This window comes from Anabas testudineus, chromosome 18 (assembly GCF_900324465.2).
Source record: "Anabas testudineus chromosome 18, fAnaTes1.2, whole genome shotgun sequence".
Taxonomy (NCBI): Eukaryota; Metazoa; Chordata; class Actinopteri; order Anabantiformes; family Anabantidae; genus Anabas; species Anabas testudineus.
Genome location: NC_046627.1, coordinates 1473935 through 1493518, shown reverse-complemented (window position 1 = coordinate 1493518; position 19584 = coordinate 1473935). Strand labels below are relative to the sequence as shown.

At 42.4% G+C, this 19584-nt stretch overlaps 2 protein-coding genes across 2 annotated transcripts; both read right to left on the bottom strand.

The window, feature by feature from the left end:
• Window positions 1–298: 298 nt before the first annotated feature.
• Window positions 299–7051, bottom strand: LOC113168669 (alpha-tectorin-like). Its single transcript, XM_026369707.1, has 17 exons — window positions 6886–7051; window positions 6473–6561; window positions 6297–6371; window positions 5093–5204; window positions 4867–4996; window positions 4468–4717; window positions 4127–4283; window positions 3946–4039; window positions 3298–3360; window positions 2998–3200; window positions 2674–2805; window positions 2394–2581; window positions 2126–2293; window positions 1815–2044; window positions 1541–1703; window positions 1225–1317; window positions 299–862 (listed from the first exon to the last, which is right to left on the bottom strand). The coding sequence occupies exons 1-16, from the start codon at window positions 7049–7051 to the stop codon at window positions 1225–1227; spliced, it is 2313 nt and encodes a 770-aa protein (XP_026225492.1). The 3' UTR covers window positions 299–862.
• A 4979-nt stretch (window positions 7052–12030) lies between these two features.
• Window positions 12031–17969, bottom strand: LOC113168668 (alpha-tectorin-like). Its single transcript, XM_026369706.1, is given in 19 exon segments — window positions 12031–12120; window positions 12259–12421; window positions 12524–12769; window positions 12882–13033; window positions 13123–13310; window positions 13425–13539; window positions 13541–13557; window positions 13668–13870; window positions 13979–14041; window positions 14323–14416; window positions 14573–14729; window positions 14838–15081; window positions 15686–15815; window positions 15923–16034; window positions 16295–16366; window positions 16662–16874; window positions 17011–17105; window positions 17238–17313; window positions 17862–17969. Coding segments are annotated over 19 exon segments (2538 nt in total).
• Between the last annotated feature and the right edge of the window lie 1615 nt (window positions 17970–19584).

Here is a 19584-nt window from a genome sequence, read left to right as displayed (position 1 = left end):
AAATGCGCCCTGACCATCAGTGTGGGCAGATACGGTCCGTGCTCGGTTGTTTAACAAGCCGATAAATAACCCGCTGTCTGTCTACGATCCTGTTTCTGTGTTGACATTTAGGATCTGGTCACTTTAGACCTCCAATGACTCTAATTACTCAAATCCTTTCAAAATGGAGCCTTTAATACACTGAAACCATTAATTTCTGCTTTAATTTCCACAAACTGCCATTATTTCAAGGCATCTATAAGACAATAATCCAGACTCTTAACTAAAACTAAGAAAACAGATCATCTTTTTCCTCTTTTACTGTTTTTACTGGTTTGTCACTGAATACATTTAAAACTGTATTTAACCCTTTGTATTTTAATTTCCTTTAAAGCACTTTATGGCTATAAATACAATGTCCTCATAAACCTGGATCCACCCTGAGATCCTCATACTGACATGTAAATAAGACTAAGCTACTGCTGTGTGGACACCTCAACTGGGGAATTTTTTTAAACTTACTTAGGAAAGCTTAGTCTTACACAATATAAATAAAAACACATATTTCAAACAAAGATGGACTGAAATGCTCACAGTGATGTAGAAAATACCACAGATTTATTAACTTGACTGTAAGAAACCAGAGTGTAGCCCACATATTTCCCGTCTCCCTGCCACTATCACCATTACACTGACATTGTTTTGACCTGTTCCTGCTCCCACAAACATTCTTCCACTAAAACTGCAGCTTGTGCCAGATTGGTGAGTTAATGTGGCTTCACAGTCCTTTCAGTAGACGTTTACACATCGCAGATCTGGATAACGGCCAAAGTCAAGGATCATCGTGAAGGTCATCAGCCCGTCAGTCAGTCCTCGTCACAACCTGAGAAAACAACCAGTGCAAACTGTGATTGATTGATTTTAATCTGCAGTGCAGTGACCTGTGATGTGGGTAACACACAAAGATGTTATCTCAATCACATGAGAAACAATGTCATACATCATTTACTAAAGTCAATAATCACATTATATAAAGTGCAGAGGCTGAAAGTGGAGAAGCTCCACTGACACATCTCAACACACAGCGTCACACATGCAAAAGTAATGAGAAGTGCAGCAGCTGTTCGGCACAGAAAAACAATCCAGACAACCTGTGTCTTTCTTCATTATCTGTCTTTTGTGTGAAACTTGGTCCTGATCTCATCATCACAATGTTAGATCTACAGCAGCAGAGTTGTGTCTTACCTAATTAACCCAGGCCATGCTGATGAGGGCTGTGGCGTCCCCTTCGTATGGAGGACGGACAGCTCTCTTTTTCCGTTCATCGTGGTCACAATCCTGAAGGTTAAATACAGGATGGGAGGAAGAGTTCAGAAACCAACACCAATCAATGTTTAGTTGAACTGAAACTGCTGAGAGTAAATATACGATAGCGAACATGCAATACCACTAAACTGAATAATTGTTCAGGCAATCATAACACAAAAACAGTGAAGTTGATCTGAAAGTGTTTTCCAGCGTGGAGCAGCTGGGCTCATGAGTGTGTGATATGTAGACGTACCACAGCGCAGTGGTTGTGCTCAGTGATACACAGCTCTAGCTTGCAGTGCAGGTAGATGTCACCGGGGGTCCCAGCGAACTGGAACATGTTGAAGGAGAAGTAGTTTGAGGTTCCCTCTCCATTATGATGCACTCTCACCGTGTTGTCGTCAGGGTTCGGACAGCTGCTCACAAACACACAGTACATCAGCGCAGATGTTACTTTCAAACATGTAAAAGTACATTTAGAAATAAATCTCTAGTCACAGCAGCTGGCACCTCTGTGTTTGTCTCACCCGTTCACGATCAGGTCGTATCTCAGACTCTCGTTGGCTGATGGTTCGTTTGTTGCCCAGCAGGAGTCTGTCACCACAGACACAAAGCTGCCTTCCAGCCCTTCAGTCTCCAGTTCTACCCAGATCCTCTGGTCAAGCTGGACTTCAGTGTCTGAGGTCAAAACCTGTGTGAGGGTGGGCTCGGTGTAGGCCTGCATGGTCACATTGTACTTCCAAAATTCGGATGTGACCTGCATGTTCACAGGGCTGCGGAGTGCACACACAAACACACATCTTAACTGTCTTTACTAAAAAAACCTTCAACCCGTAACAAAAGTTGCTACGCACCTGTCTCTGATTCTAAAGGACATAGTCTGGACGTCTGGCTGAGTATGGACACAGGAGAAGTCGATCCGGACTTTGTCCTGGCGAGTGATCATGTCATTAGACACGTTCTGGGTCACAATAGTGTTCTCATAGATGATTTGGCTGCCGTTGGCCTGCAGTGACAGAAGGATTCAGACGTTACAGTTTGTAGACGCTGAGTGGCTGAAATAAACTTCAGATAAACCCAAACTAAACATCAGTTCAAGAACCCACCAAGACCTCAGTCCCACAGCTGTGGCTGTTGTTGAAGCTGAAGGTCACCATGTGGGTCTGCTCATTCATCTGACCCCTGCACATGGGGTCGTTAAGATGTAAGGCTGAGTAGTCGATGCCGTTTTCTACCAGGAGACAACCGACCAGAGTAAGTGAAGCAGAGTCAGGCCCACAGACTGTTGGATCACCTGAATGTAATAGTGTTAAAAATAAATAAATAAATCAGCTCTTTTCTTTATCAATTTAGCCATATTGCCAGTGTGTTTAGCAGCTGCAGTACCCCAAGCTCCTGTGGATGTGTACTTGGAGGCAAAGATGGCCCGACAGAAGCAGCCAGCAGTACCACCAACGAACCTCGCAGCACAGAACTCGTTACTGAGGCAGGTCTGTCTGTGACAGAAGGCCTCATGGGCTACAGATAGAAGAAAGACAAGTGTTTGGTGGAAATGCAGCTGTGGCATTGTTGAAATCACCTCTACCTGAGCTCCCTGCAATTCTTAGTGGCTTCATGGACTTACATCCTGTCTATATTTCCATACTTTCCTTATTCTGAGTTTACCCACATATTAAAACATCGGAGAGTAAAAGTGAAAGCTAATCTTACAGCAGCCCGTATTTGACCTCCAGCCGTCTGCTACGCTGATGTGTTGCAGGCTGCAGGCTCTGTCGTAAGCCTCCAGGAACTGACAGTTCAATTCATCCACTGCAGGATATTTGCACATAGTGTCAATGCAGGCTGTGATGTAAGGCTCTGGGTCGATGACACTGTTACAGGAGCTAAAGGGCGCCTCCTTGAGGAGGTTACAGCTATTTCAGAGATGATGGAAGGGAAGAAAATTTTCTGTCAGGTTTGATGATGTTTGATCTTTATCTCTCATGTTAGTTAGTTAGTTAGTTAGCTTACTGTTCAGTTGCCACCGTGCAGTTGATCGTACTGTCCGGAGTGTCATTGTACTGAATCTGACAGCTAGAGGGGAACAAACATTACAAGGTCACGACTCTGCCCTGTCACACAAACACAAAGTGGCTTTTTGTGTGTCGAGCACTAAGGGACATTAAGTGCTTAATGATAAAGATAAGAATCAATTTAAAGTAAAAGCAGAAATAAATACAAACATTAAACATTAAACTAGAGAATTTACATTTTAAGGAGTTGAGGCAATAAGGGCTGTGAATCTGTTTGATTCTGAGTACATAAAGTACCCTCATGACATGACCATGTTTTCAGCTGGCTTACAGCATTTCAATCTTTCTACCGGTTGATGCAAGCGCAGTGAGAAAAATCTCCCTCGAAGGTATTTATTTCTTAGGTGATTCCCCTAGTTGAGTAGTGTCTAGACCCGTTTGATCTGAAAGTACCTGCTGTTGTTTATACAGTGGGAAGAACTGATCACAGTAGTCAGTGGAGTAGAAAGAAAATAAATAAATGTGCATCTGGAACACCAAATGGTCCATTAACGCTCCAGACATCTTAAAACAGTTAAAAGGTTTCAGGTGACAGAAGTCTTATGTAAACTGAATTTAGTGTTGAGTGCTGTCTTTGAGTTCTTACCCACTATCACTGTGGTCCAGTAGCCTGGAATCACTCAACGAGTCATTGGAGTTGTAACACAAACCCTGCAGAGACAGGTCTTCTGCACCAGGTCCTGGACAGATTGAAGTTCAACATTCGAACCGGATGCACAAACAGTTCAATCGAGGTCTGTTAGGAGTGGTGCTTGTGTTATCCATACCTTGTAAGTGGACCTGAACAGTGTAGCCATCAAAGAAGACAGAAGCAGTGTAGTTGGAGAGTGAAAAATTAGCAGTGACTCCCTTTCTGTCCTCAGAGAGCTCCACGCCGTGAACCATCTGGGCTGAGAGGTTGAGGGTCAGCAGTGTGTCGTCCAGCTGCATCACAGCGGAGAGAAAAAGAAGAGAAAACACCCAATCAAATATTAAAACACACAAACTGCCCCTAATTATTATCAAAACAACTGTCCCTACTGTCACTGAGAGCAACAATCAGAGGAAGTGAGGAGGATTTCAGGTCCAACTCCGCACTGACACGTGGCTGTGGATCTAGGAAACCTACCAGAACTCTCCCGCCTTGTTCCAAGTGGATTTGAGCACCTGCAGAGCCCAGTAGCAGTGTCACGCTGTCCAAAAAGCTCACGTCTTTACGACGGCGTTCCTGGAAGTTCGCAAGCAGGAGGAAGTCTGGGACCAGCGGTGTTGACAACAGAGAGTACGCACAGCGATCCTCAATGAAGGTGACCTGGCTGTGAAAGTCAATGACGGAAGGACCCGTCACGGTGCAGGTGATGATGGTGTCCTCAAGGCACCTGATGGAGGCGGAGAAGGACAGAAGCCACCTCAAACATGATCATCAGCAGCATCATCAGGTGCCTCCACATAGCAGTTACAGAGGCGTCTTACAAAGTTACAGTCTCCACAAAGTCCTTCATCCTAAAAATAATGCAAACATACTTACGTGTTGTTGCCCTGACAACGCTCCGAGGGGCCACAGCCAGTGGAGATGAGGACTGCAGTCTGATCACAGGTTAGATTGGTACAGGTGTTCGGGTCAGAGCTCACTAATGTACCAGGATTAAACAGAACACCTGTAAGACAAAAAAAATATGTTGGCTTCAAAAGTCAAAGTGAACAAAGAGTCAGCAGAAACAAATGAACAGTAATTCATTAAAACCTGCATCAACCTGAGTGTCTGCATGCGCTGAGGTCCACAGTGTCTGAGAGCTGCTGGGACTCGGGCGTGTTCGTAACGTTTAGAGTTTCAACTCTGTCGCCATTGACCTCAATAGAAAACATCTGCAACAAACAACAGAAGTCATCATCACACGACGTTACATCACATGATCAGTGTGTTGGCTCCAAATTGTTCAAATTCATGAATCAACCGTGTTATAAAACGAGTGGTGGAGTCAGAAGAGAGCTGGGTTGTAACGGTCTCACAGCTGTCTGTTGCTTTACATTCCACTAGCTCTCTGGGACCTTTCAGAGCCGACCACTCCTCTCCTCTACCACTGGTCACTCAGTGAACGAGCTTGTCGCTCCAGATTGTCCAGCTCTCTCCTGATTTTCCACCTAATAGTAGGTGGTAACTAGTTTCTGAAGTGTAAATATAAGAAGGAACATTGACCTTTCGCTGCTGCCTGATGGATCCGTGCTTTTCAAATGAGAAACACTGTGATATCTCACAACATGTATCTACTCACCACAGACCCGGTGCTGTTTACTATTAAATACGCTGCAGCTTGTGTTCCAAAGTTACTCAGCACTAAAAAAGCCTGTGGAGAGTCAAGACAAACATTTTAATATCTGAGATTCTGAAAAGGCCAGCTCTACAAGTAAATATTGTTATTACTACTGTTTTTCAGTTAACAAATAATAACTAATGTTAAAGAGGAAACAAACTGAAGAGAATTTAGAGATGTGCACATCCAAAAGAAATCTACTGTAGGTACAGGGAAGATTTGAAAAAACTTCATTCTTAGATATGTAGAACAGAATTTTAATTAACAATACCTTAGTTTCAGATGTAAAAAGAATATTGTCAAGACATCTGAAATTCAAAGTGTTCAGGTATCTTCAATACTAATTTGGACTAAAACATAAATGCAGACATCTTAATAACAGTTTTCCTAGTCATGCACACATCACAGGTACCTTCAGTGTAAATTATCAATCTTAAAACAGTTTAATAACAACCAAGTGGGCACCAACACCAGGCTGATTGACGGAGACACTCACGTCCAGTCCACTTGTCTGAAACATAAAATTCACTGTGCATTGTTGTTTGCTCCTAATCGTTGGTAAATCCTGGAGGATTGTGGCTTCACTCTTGGCATCTCCCGGGTGTATTGAAAACTCAGACTGTCCATTCATACTTTGCTGACCCACAAAACAGTCTCCAGTGCCGTCGGGGTCATAAAAGCCGTCGAAGCAGACAACAAAGTTCTCGTTTGTGGAGTTAACCTGGTAAAAATAAAGAACAACAGGTTTTGTTCACAGTGTCTCTCGATCTGCTTTTACTCAAGGAGCTGCTTCATGTTCTCTGCAGCAGGCTTCATACTCACATAGAGGTGGTCGTACTTCTGGCCAAAAAACGTGATGGGACATGAGCTGATGTCCAGCTCCTCACTTGATATGTTAAATGACTGTGAACCTGAAGGCGGGAAAACACAGTGTAAGCTACACTCTGATAGTTATAGTACATGAAAGATCTGGATTAGTAAATGAGTCCAGTTCTGAAGTTAGAGCTTCATAACAGTCGCTGCGTGAGCTCACCTGTCAGCAGGCTGAGAGCACACAGGTAGAGAAAGAGGGGCAGCATGTTGGAGGAGTCCGGTCAGCTGGCAGAGAGCTGGAAGACACAGCTGGAACGATTAGATCAGACAAAAACCCAGAGAACGTTTGAAAGTTGAGCTTCGTCTGCAGAAATCAACAGAAGAAACAAACAGTATTGAACTGTGTGTGAAGCTCGTCTCACCTGCTGAAGCTTCGATCAGGGGAGGATGAAGGCTGCTCCTCAGGAAACCGATGACTGCACCTGTTGCAAGGACTCTTTTTATACATGCATCCTCGCTGCTGTCCACACCCAGCAGAAGACACGAGGCGTGGCTGGAGTCAGCTGTGGTGCAGCCTGATGTGTGCATTCCCCTGATATTTCACACTCATCCTGATCAAAGGAGAGAAAAACAACCAGAACCACAGGTTGATGATCATCGTGTAGGAGTGTGTCCTGATCAGCTACAGTTGTTTTTGCACAAACCATCTTTAAGTAACTGTAGAACTCCCCTTTCTTTAGATCATGACCCAGTGATCGTGCACAAGCTGCTTTGATTTCATCTACCGTCATAATAAAGGTTTTTTGTTTTGTTTTTTCAATTTTCAATCAGCCATTGTGTATTTTTGTGTTTGTAATCTTTCCAGCAGGTTCACAGCAGAAAACAGGTCTGAAATGTGACCAAGCAACAATAATTGATTCTGAGAGTTGATGATTTAAATAGACTGAAGAAAGCTTTAATTACCTTTGAGCTCCAGGGAAGTTTCTTGACAGTCTCTCATTGTGAGGCTCTTAGCTTCTCTGAAGTGGAATGCATTCTTCTAAAAAGGGATGAGTTTATTACTGTGAACTGGTTTTCACCCCCCAGTCATTGTTTGGTTTGCTACATACGAGTCTATTCCATGACATTCCTCTATAGACTAGTTATCTGCACTTGTCTGTATTAAAATGTCTTTGAGAATCATTTAGAACACAGGGGTCCTATAAATTCTCCACCTTTGCTGCTACACAGACTTTAATGACCACAATCGTAATTACAACTGTCTCGTAATTATTTTACCAACACTCACGTGCTCATTAGGGTTCAGTAAAACATCCAGGACCAATTCAATCTCTGCTGGAAAGTCACCGAGCAAGAAAAAGACTAAAGAAGAAAAGATTTGAGTTGTTTTACTTGATTTTCTGCCTCCAAAGAGTTTTTCACGCCTGGAGTCGGGGTAGGGCTGAAATAATCAGTGGATTTTTGGAAATGTATTGATTACCAGCGTCTGCACTGTGTCTGATTAACTGAATCTGCTGCTTTTCCTCCTAAATCTTCATGACATAATTTTATTCTATGTGAAATTAGAAATCAGTGTTTTTACCACATCTGGGAACAGAACCAGCGTGAATCTCCTGAATATTCAGATTCAGTTTGTTTTCATTACTGCTGCACCATCATGATGAAGATGTGCTTTAATCTGCTGACTCACATGTGACAACAAAAACAGTTATAATAATCTAGGTGGTATTTTAATAGTCTGTTAAACAGTGAAACATTCATAAGTAGAAAGCAGAAAGATTAGTTCAGTAGCATTTTCTTAGATGGTAAAGTTTTAACAGAGCTTGATCTGTTTCAAGCACTTCCTAAATGTGTGAGTTGTAAACTGGCCAATCCAAGGTCCCAACCAAGTCATCTGATGTGTGAATGACTCTGGTTCAGTTTAAGGCTTCGGCCGTGAGATACACTAACTTCTGGTTAGCCTCTCTTTTCGATCCGTCATGAAAAACATGAGAAATGTCTCGAGAGGTTTGGTGAATATTTTAAGGAGTGGGGTTCAAAAATTTCATCAATAAACTTTGTCCACTGACAGTGGTGGTTGACGGTGTCCTGAGCCTTGGCAGTGATTTCCATCACACAATCAAATCTGTTCATGTGTTACAGCCGAGGCCGCGGAGCACTGTGTCATCCTCTCAGCCTCTTTTCAGGACAAATTAAAACAACACAGCTGTATAGTGAAAAGGTCAAGGGTCAATGTGCTAAAAGGACACTGCAGTACACAGCTTGTGAAGAACCAATAACTCTGCTGATGGCATTAGAGTGAAGTTAAAATAATCAATCGATCGATTGATCCAGTGAAGTAAAATTAGTCACAATGTTTGGAGAATTATGACATTATAATAATGTCAAAATTCAGCATTTCAAAATAATATATGAAGACAACAACTCAGATTCAACCAGTCACCTAACTAAAGAGAATTCATCAAGTGGTTTCAATGAAATCAGTGCGTGACTTCACATTTTGTAATCAGTGGAATCTCCACATCAGGTTTTAACTGTCTGAGCTGATGCAAACTTAACACAAGAAAATGGCTCAAAATGTGACTCAACAAGATTTCTAAGGGACAAATGCAGTAATTGTTAGAGCCTCAGGGAGTGTCATTGTTCCACAATTTGACAAATGACACCGTTAGTTGAGGTTCAGCTTTTCTGGCCATTGTGCAGCTTATACAACATGCGCTTCTCTTAGAATTGATGTTGTTCTTCACAGCTCAATAAACTCAGATGGTCAGCATTGTGAGAAGCATTAGGAGGAATCAACACAGTCACTGGACTGTGTGTCCAACAAAGAGGCTTTTGAATCTTACATCTTACTACTAAATTCCTCCTAAGAGACAAAGACAACAAGTAGCAGTGAGGTTCAGTTTGGTTTAGTGGTCGCTCTAATGTTATACGGTTGTTTCAGGTGTGATGGCAAGTTCCAAACCACCCGACCACCTGATCATCGGTGTGGACCTCTCCTCTTGAAGACCGTTTTTTATTATATCATTTTAGGCATTATACTTTTTTATTGGTTCTGAACACTCTCTTGACAAAAATGTGGGGGCCAACACCACCTAACAGGAGCAGTAATCGTAGTCTGGTAATACACTCGGTACGAAGACAACAACTAACAAATAGGAGAAGTTTCACCTTTCTCATAGTTTTCTATTAAAAACTGAGAAATTATAACATTGTAAAGTAGAATTTATGACTGAGCTGCTGTGTCTGGTTGCAAAGATTGAACAGGGACACCTGATAAAGTGCTTAGTGAATTTACACAATTCACAATAAATACTAATAAATAATTTGAAATTTTATGGGTTAGATACTTCCACCACTTCCTCTTTAGGATTTAAGAAACTTTGCAACATGTGCTTAGAAAAGTGCTCTATTAATAAATGTATTATAATTTATAATTATTTTAGTTCAAGATCAAAAGACGAACATGAGACAAGTTCTGAATTTCACCTTTATGTGAGGCTGTTTACACCTCGATGTGTTAAAGCATACTGTAGCACCTTAGTGACACTATAAGCTCATGTCTTTAAACCTAATGTCTGATATTTATGTAGAAATAACACGAGTTACACTGTGAATATATACTTGTTGATTAATTCTTTGTGACACAACAGAGATATTTGCTTTCCAAAACTTTGAGAAACAGTCAGTTGTGGTTCAAATGTCGATCACATCAACTAGTTTATTCTCCATTTGACACTGATTTGACACATCACGCATTACTCGATAACTTATATGTAATATGAATTTAAGTTACTTCAAGCAGTACTTGAGATACAGCTTGAACATGCTTGAGTATACAACAGTAACGGCTTGATAGCTAAAGGCTGTGCCTTCCAGTTGGAAACTTTAAGAAACTAAAAGAAACTATATGATTCGATGGCCCATTGTGGAGGTTTTTGTGCACACATATTAAAAGTATAACAGTAACGGTGAACAGTCAACACTTCTTTTCTTCCTCATTGCTAGATATCAACCCATAGACCCACAACGGATGGACAGAGGCAGGACCTCCCCTACAAAAGCCAGGCCCAGAGTCAGTAATATAAAATTCATTGTTGGTGATATGTCACTACTTCACACACAGGAAGTGACTGAAAGTAACTAAACTCACGTTTGTGTTTTACAGTTTCTGGTGTTTTGGACACACAGTAAGACAGTTTAAGATTTCAGGTTTGACTTCATCTACTTGTAGGTCCACTCTTCATTTCATTGGGATTCAAACACATGATGTTGCTTTATTTTTGAACTTGAAGGGAGGAACTTCTAAACTAAGTCTTTTTGAGTGACATATGCAAAATATTAAATATTTTCAACCAGACTTTAGAAAATAGATTTCTACACTAATAATTAAACGAACTTAATCAATGAATAAGTACTAAATCATTTACTGTTGTTACTAAAATGTAGAATTTTGATATTTCATAAATTGTAGAACCTGATATTGTGTTAAATATACACTTATATTGTCCTTGTAAAGTTTCCACATATATAAAACCTGACAACCAACCAGTCTTAGACATTAAACTTCTTAATTCAACAACAATAAAGACCTTATAAATGACTTAACACAGGCATGTAGAGACACAGTCCTTTCTTGGTACTTTATTCCCCCACAGTAATAAACCTTGAGTCAAGTATAGTTTTTAACATCTTACAAAAATCAGTTTTCATCTGAGCTTTAGCAACACTGAAACACTCATGCATAATCTAATTTAATTTCCTGTATTAATTTAGTGTTTCTTAATGGACATACATCAGAAATCAATCAACAGACCACAGTGTAAATGTACAAAATGAGCAACAAATTAATTTTACTCCTGCTTTAATGCTGCTACCAGTTCATTATAGAATTGATTTTATGAGTTTATTGACTTATTCTCTTTTTTCTCTGCATTCTTAAAGATCTGCACACGACCTAAGGTCCTGAAGAAGAAATATATTAAAGGTTATTGTTCATTTGGTAAATAAAAGCACCCCACACATGTCCCTTTACCGTTACTGCTATTACTAATATAATGATAATAAATGTCGTCCACTGACAGCACCGTTGTCCTGTCCTCACAGTACTTTCACTAAAACAGCTCTGGATTCCAGATGTGTGCCATCACAACTCCTTCAGAAATCCAAGACTTCACACATTCAGGGATCACAATGGTCATCATCATCATCTTCATCCTCATCTTCATCTTCATCATCAGTCTGATTCACGGTGGAACCAACCTGAAAAAACAACCAGACTAAACTGAGATTGAAGACGTTTCTCTGAGGCCCATGTTTGCTGTCTACGCATTGTGCTCTCAGATCATCACCTTTAACTTCTGCTCATAATCTGATTTTGAGGATTTAATATGAAACCACATCTCATAAAATGTACCAAAAAAATCAAAATTCAAAATCACTTGATGGTGGAATTAACTTAAGACTTTCCAAAGTCATGTTTTTTCCTTTCTATAAGATACAGCCAGCTGCACTTGTGTGGCCCCTCGCAATAATAAAATAGTGTTCAACAGTACAGTGTGTCCTACCTAATTAATCCAGGTCATGGTGATGAAAGCAGCTTTCCCTTTGTATTTAGACTTGGCAGCTCTGCGTCTCCGATGACCTCCAGAACACACCTAGAAGTTGAACACAGATCAAATCTTTAAAAACAAGACAAACGAAAGAGAGGAGGGGGGTGATAATGCTGTGGTGACAGGATACAGTCTGTGTGTTAATCACTAGGTCAGAAGGATGTGTGATGTGTTCAGGCGTACCGGAGCACAGTCGCTGTTCTCCATGACACACAGATGAAGTCTGCAGTGCAGGTAGACGTCACCAGAGCTCCCAGTGAACTGGAACATGTTGAAGGAGAAAGAGTTGGATGTTCCCACTCCGTTGTTCTGCACCCTCACAGTCTGGTCAGCTGGATTCGGGCAGCTAATCACAAACAAACAGATAAACAGCGCAAATGCAACTTTCAGGCATCATTTACTAATGAATCTCTGGGAACAACAGCGGCCGGGTCAGTGTGTGTCTCACCCGTTGAGGACCAGGTCGTATCTCACGCTCGCATCAGGTGATGGCTCATATGTCGCCCAACAGGAGTCGGTTACGATTGCGACCAAGCTTCCATCCAGTCCATTAGTCTGAAGCTCGACCCAGATCCGCTGGTTCAGCTGCACTTCAGTGTTCGAGTCCAAAAATTGTGCGAGGGCAGGGTCGGTGTACGCTTTCATGGTCAGGTTGTAAATCCAAGCTCCAGATGTGATGTGCTGGACCACAGAGCTGCAGAGTACACACACACACACACACACACACACACACATGTATCAGCTGTCTGACTCTCACAAACCTCTGTACAAGTACATTAATAAAATAATTAACAGCCACCACACACTTGTCTTTGATCTTGAAGGACAGCGTCTTGATGTCTGGCTGAGTATGAATGCAGGAAAAGTCGATGTAGATTTGGTCGTGACGAGTGATGATGTTAGTGGAGGTGTTCTGGGACACGATGGTGTTTTCGTACATGATTTGGCTGCCGTTGTTCTGAAGTGACAGAGGGAGTCAGATGTTTTGTACATAATAGCCCACAGAAAGTTTCCAGTCTGAAGATAAAGAGGTGGAGGAGAACCCACCTTAATCACCGTCCCACAGGTGTCGCTGTTATCGAAACTAAAGGTCACCATGTGGGTCTGCTCGTTCATCTGACCTTTGCATGTTGGGTCATTGAGGTGTAAGGTTGAGTAGTCGATGCCTTTTTCCTCCAGGAGACAACCGACCAGAGTCAGTGAAGCAGAGTCCGGCCCGCAGACTGTCGGATCACCTGAATGTTACAGCAGTAGTGGGAAAAACACACAATTAGATCTTTTTCTAAATAATTCAGTTATAGTAATGAACACTTTATTGATCCTGTGATGTTGTTTCACAGCCATCATACCCAGCGCTCCTATCGATGTGTACTTGGAGCCAAAAATGGCGCGACAGAAGCAGCTGGTCCCACCACCAACAAACCTCTCAGCACAGAACTCGTGGTCACTGCAGGTCGTGTCCGGGACAGAAGGCCTCCTTGGCTATGGGGGGTTAAAAGAGCACATGGTGTTTTGAAACACTGTGAGAAACAGATTCACCTGAGCTCATCTTTTAATCACTATCATGAGGTGAAAGTGAAGGATGGTCTTACGGCAGCCAGCCTTGGTTCTCCAGTCATCCATTATGAGGATGTGTTGCAGGCTGCAGGCTTCGTCATAGGCGTCCAAGAACTGACAGTCGAGTCCGTCCACTGCGGGATAGCTGCACAAAGTGTCGGTGCAGGCTGAGATGTAGGGCTCTGGATCGACGACGCTGTGACAGATGGTGAAGGGCGCCGCCTTCAGGAGATTACAGCTGTTCCATAAACGTAAAGTCAGGCAGGACACTGAAGCTGATGCTCACCCACATCAACAACAAGAGACGTAAACACGTCTCAGACATTACACTGATGAAGTTTCTCACCGTTTAGTTGCCCACGTGCAGTTGATGGTACTGTCAGGAGTGTCAGTGTACTGTGTCTCACAGCTAGAGGGCGACAAACACCACAAAGTCAGGAATGTTCCCTCTCCTCATACTTCCACACAAACACACTTTACACAAACAGACTGAGTGTCTTAGCTTCAGTCCACAAATCAAATGATTTCCTCTCCTTCAACATGGGAATAGACAGTTCAAAAGTGAAGTGGACTAACTTTTCATTGTTGTGGAGTGAAGTATGAAACAAAAAGGAACAGAAACATGTTTATATTCAGACATCTTCAATGGTCTAAATTAAATCATTCAGTGGGTTGTTAACAAACACTTACCCAATGGAGCTGTAGTCCCAAAGCCTCAGATCACTCAGAGACTGGTTAGAGTTGGAACAGAAACCCTGCAGAGATAGGTCTTGTCCAGCAGGTCCTGGACAGGGTCAGATTTAGAACAGAATCTAAGTCAGATCAACATCAATATTCAAACTGAAACAACAAATGGTTTGCTAAAGGAGAGCATAGTTGAACATTCACTCTTCTGATGTTAGTTTGAATCCATGTGTTGGCAGGATTTTATTTTCTGTACCTATCAAAGTGATCTGAGCCGTGGTGCCATCAAAGAAGAGAGAAGCTCTGTAGTTGGCCAGTGGAAATATGGCGTAGACTCCAGTTTGGCTCATGGAGAGCTCCACACCATGAACCACCTGACCTACGGCACTGAGAGTCAGTGGTGTGTCGTCCAGCTGTGTCACAGCGAAGAAGAAGGAAAGGTTTATTTAAGCATTCAAGCACTGTCATTAGAATAACTCCGACCCAGCAGTGACACCTGACTGCAGCTGTAGGTAGCTTACCAAGGCCTTTCTGCCTTGTTCCAGGTGAATTTGAAAACCTGCCCCCTTCAGTGTCACGCTGTCCAAAAAGCTCACGTCTTTACGACGGCGTTCCTGGAAGTTCGCCAGCAGGAGGAAGTCTGGGACCAGTGGAGTTGACAACAGAGAGTACGCGCATCGATCCTCCACTGTGTTAAGTTGGCCGTGAAAGTCGATGACAGTGGGACCGGTTACAGTGCAGGTGATGGTGGTGTCCTTCATGCAGCTGATGGAGGTGGAGAAGGACGGAAACAACAAACATCAGTAGCTGCTGATATTATCCAGGTGAAGTGTTTTGTTGGGAATGTAACAAACATCTTTTACATGTTCTTCAATAACCTGACCTTTAAGAGTCACACGTGGGTTCTTAACCACTAAACCATTTTTACCATTAATATGTAGTTTGGGTCACGTGAAAGTCTGAAAAGCTGTTAAAGTGTCTGGAGGAGCAAAGACTGCACAAGACTGACTGATAAACTGTGACGTGAAACACTCCCTGAGTTAAAAGATGGCTGTTCCACTTCCAGTATCTGTCGACCTATAGTCATTGCCATGTGCAGCATTGGTACTAGCTCCATAAACGACTTCTGAAGTAGCCTGGTGAGCAAAAGTGGTGTGAAAATGTCTTCTTCTATTTAAATAAAGTGTTTAATCATGTATTATTAAATACAGTCTACCTCCACCTGCTGGTATGGAGAGGTATTGCCTAGCGTCACATTCAGTCAGTATGAGTTCCCTCTAGTTCTTTGATGCTGACTCAGTGTCACTGACGTTGTCCCACTTTTATCATGCAAATAGTAATGTCAGAGTATTAGGCGTAACATATTTACATGCCGTTTCCTTGACAGTTCTCGAAGAAGCCACAGCCAGTGGTAGTGAGGACGGCGGTCTCATCACAGGTTACATTGATGCAGTTGGCGGAGTCAGAGTTCACCAATGTGTTTGGTTGATACACCTCCCCTATGAAGTGGAGAAAGGGTTTTTATCACTTTGAAAAACTGTAAATCACAGCAGTAATATCAAAAGGTTGCATTATATTTAGCACCTGAACTCCAATGGTTTGTTACCTGAGAGTCTGCAGCCGCTGAGGTCTGCGTATGCCAACAGCTGTTGGTCATCAGAAGCTTCAGTAAAATTCAGCTTACCGATTATTTCACCGTTGACCTGAACCTCAAACAACTACGACAAACACAGCAAATGTTAGACTATTATGTTAAACAGACACAACTAAGTTTACACTGGTTAAATTAATGATGTACCATTTTTATATCCATCAACAAAAAAGTGAGTCAGTGTTTTGTTAGTGATCTAAATTCACAGTCCTGGAGAGTTGGATGAAGACTCTGCAGCATCACATAGAGTCATTAATAAATATCTTTAATATCGCTGACGTCACTGTGAGATTACAACGAGCCACAGAACGCTGCCACCAGACTCACCACAGGATTCGAAGCACTTGTATTTATCAACAGAGCTGCTTGTGTCCCGAAGTTTGCTAAGACCAAGGTGATCTGTAAAGAGTCACGAGAGGAGTTTTATTATGTTAATGTTCATTAATTGTATCATGTTAATGTTTATTCATTATATTATGTTAATGTTTATTAGTTTTATTATGTTAATGTTCATTCATTTTATCATGTTAATGTTTATTCATTATATTATATTAATGTTTATTCATTTTATTATGTTAATGTTTATTAGTTTTATTATGTTAATGTTTATTAACTTTATCATGTTAATGTTTATTCATTTTATTATGTTAAAACAGAAACTTTTGATCAGACTGTAAAAAGAAAACGTTTTCACCTCTGCTCCGTTGTACTCAGACATCAAATTCACGGTGCACTGGAGACGAGTCTTGACGGAAGGCAGGGACTGAAGGAAGTCCTCCTCAGCATGACCGTCCTCTATCTGAAGAACAGCCTGTTGTCTCGAAAGCTTCGGCCCCAGGAGACAGTCGGTGTCATTCCCATAGAAGTCGTCGAAACAGAGAGCAGAGCTGTCGTTCAAGAAGCTCACCTGAGGGAGTCCCACAATGAGAAAAACCCTGTTACTTCACACCAGGTGCACACGTCCGTCACCTGTCCTCAGTCTGCACTGCAGAGATCCTCTCCGGCACAGCTGGACACCAAACAGCAGGCTTCACACTACTCACATAGATCTGTGTATACGTCTGTCCCATGAAGGTGATGGGACAGGAGCTGATGTTCAGAGCTGAAGAGTCAGTTATCACATCCTGTGCAGCAGCACCTGAAAGAGGGGGGGCAGGTGAGACCTCTGTCCGCTGGTTGGACAACAAGGACTCTTTGGAGGATTAAAACTGTTCCCAGATCCGTCCAGACTCTAACACATCATATTCTAATTTTTTTAAAGTGAGCTCACCTGCCAGGAGGCTGAAAGCAGACAGGTAGAGCAGGAGGGGCAGCATGGTGGGGGGGGCCAAGACGCTGAAAGAGAGCTGGAGGACACAGCAGGACATTTTTAATAGGACAGAAAGTTACATTGAAAGCCTGTCAGATGTGTCCTATACATGAACAATGCTAACTAAATGACGCTGTGAGGTGAACACACCCCAGGACTGAGCAGCCACGTCTTCCCTTCACACATTCAAATTGTAGGATTTCCTTTATTCTGCTGCTGTTTAACTACAACACAGCTGCTGCCAATGATTTATTCAAACATGCATTCAAACTGTAGAAGGTTCCTGTAGTCAGGCTTCACGCTCCCGTTGGAAACGATGAATTCATCTGAGACTTTTTATTGTCTAGTAACGACTCCAGTCATGTTCAGATGTTCACCTGACAGCTGCTTTAAAACAGATACACAGGATAAATAGTTAAATAAATAAAATAAGTCAAATAAATAGGATAATAGGATAAAATACATCCAACAGGGTGTTTCACCTCCATCTGTGTCTAAATGTATTTATTGGTTTAAACTGTTCATCGTGGTCAAACAGCTGCTGTGGTTCTGTAGAGGCAGTAGAACGTGTTGAGGTTCTCTTACCCTCTGAAGGTCGCTGTTCCTGCTGTCCTCTGGTTGTTCTACAGCCGTCTCTGTCTCAGCTGGTCTCTCTGAGTGAGGGACGCTGCTCTCTCCGTTTTTAAAGTGCATCCTTCCTACTGTCCACACCCAGGAGAGAAGACGTGGGGGTGGGACTGGAGTCAACGACTTTACTACCTGATGTGATCATTCCTGTTTGTCCCCACGCAGGCGACAGCAGAGCTTCTCTAAAAACATCTTTATTTAATAAATATATTAACATGCAGCCTGATCCATGATGAATTAGTGCAACACAGGAGATCATTAAGAAGCAGTAGAGCCAGTATCTAATTTAAATCAAACACTTTTATCTCTAACTCTGACCTGATTTAGTTTAAATACGTCCACATCAACATTTTCTCTGCGTCTGCTGTGTGTGACAGTTTTAAATGATTGTACTCAGTGGAGTTCTAGAGTCTTTGGGTTCTCAGAGAAGATTGAGGAGCCGCCCGTTTACGGTTCGTCACTGTTATCTTACAGAAGGACAAAGACCTTGTTGGTCACTCAGGTGGAGCCGGCCTCTTCAACCCCCTGGTTCCTCCAGGCTGCCTGCTGAGCCCAACCCACATCTACCAACACCTGCGCAGGATCACTGAGAGTCTGACCTGGAATGTGGTCAGGCTCGACTCTGGCAGCTGCAGATCATCGTGGTCATCACGTGTTTGCTGGAATGCTGCTGCTGGGATCCTCAGAGTGCACCTACAAGTTAAAAGAGGTCCAGCCTGTCATGGACCTGAGGGGTCGGTTCACAGTTAACGACGGAGAGGATGCTCGACCACATCTATCAAACGTACGACAGTGTGGCTCAGGAAGATCTCAGCTCAGCTTCTCCGCCCGCTTTTAAGAAGTGCACAGACATCTGCTGTGAGGATTTTTAATTGGTGTGTTGGTTGAAATGACGACGACACTGTGACACACTCGCCTCTGAAGTTAAGTTGGTTTTTAATAGTTCCTTTTATTAAAGTGTGCACAAATGTTGCCCATGTCACATCCAACAGAAACTATCAGCACATCCCTCCTGACTGAACGCGGGAACTCAGAGTTGGTACAACAGAAAACAACTGCTGTCGAATGCAAAACTCTCAGACATCTGTCTTTGAAACGTCACTGAAGATTTCAGTTTGAAGCTCTTTCTCTGAGTTGTGTGAGAGGCGTCGCCGTCGTTTAAGCCTTGTGAGTGAGGACTTTGTTCTTCACTTTGACGGATTTAGATCTTCTACCTCAATAAGCCGAGCACCCCCCACTACACTGCACACTAAGAAAGGGTTTGATATCAACACACGATGCACAACTTTCACTGCTGCACCTTTAACATAGAACTGGGTGAAGTGGAAAACTGTGTTTAAAGACCCCAGTGAACATCTCAAAGGCCGGCAGCTGGAATGGCAGAGGGGGGGCGATCACCAGGCTCATTAAGAGGTGGAAAACCTTCCAGCTGATGTCACAGTCACCAGGTTTAGACTGTTGGATGTTTCTATGTGAGCTGATTTTCTCACCTCCAGCGACTTTGTTCATGTTTCTTCTCGTTCAGTTTAATTTCTGCTTCGGTACACGTCACCTACTACAACTGAAGTGTGACTGGTGTAAAAGACAAGATGGATAAATATCAAAATCAACCTTCTTTATGCTTTTGTCTGATGCTTTCACTGAAATACCATATTAAATAGTGACTGTCAGGGTTTCCATG

Bases quoted from the DNA above. Each gene is read 5' to 3' on its own strand.
- LOC113168669 (XM_026369707.1), bottom strand. From the start codon at position 7,051: ATGCACACATCAGGCTGCACCACAGCTGACTCCAGCCACGCCTCGTGT. The intron at 2,045-2,125 runs GTTACGGGTTGA...GTGAACATGCAG, and splicing joins ACAGGTGCGTAGCAACTTTT to GTCACATCCGAATTTTGGAA. The intron at 1,704-1,814 runs GTGAGACAAACA...GTTTGTGAGCAG, and splicing joins TACGACCTGATCGTGAACGG to CTGTCCGAACCCTGACGACA.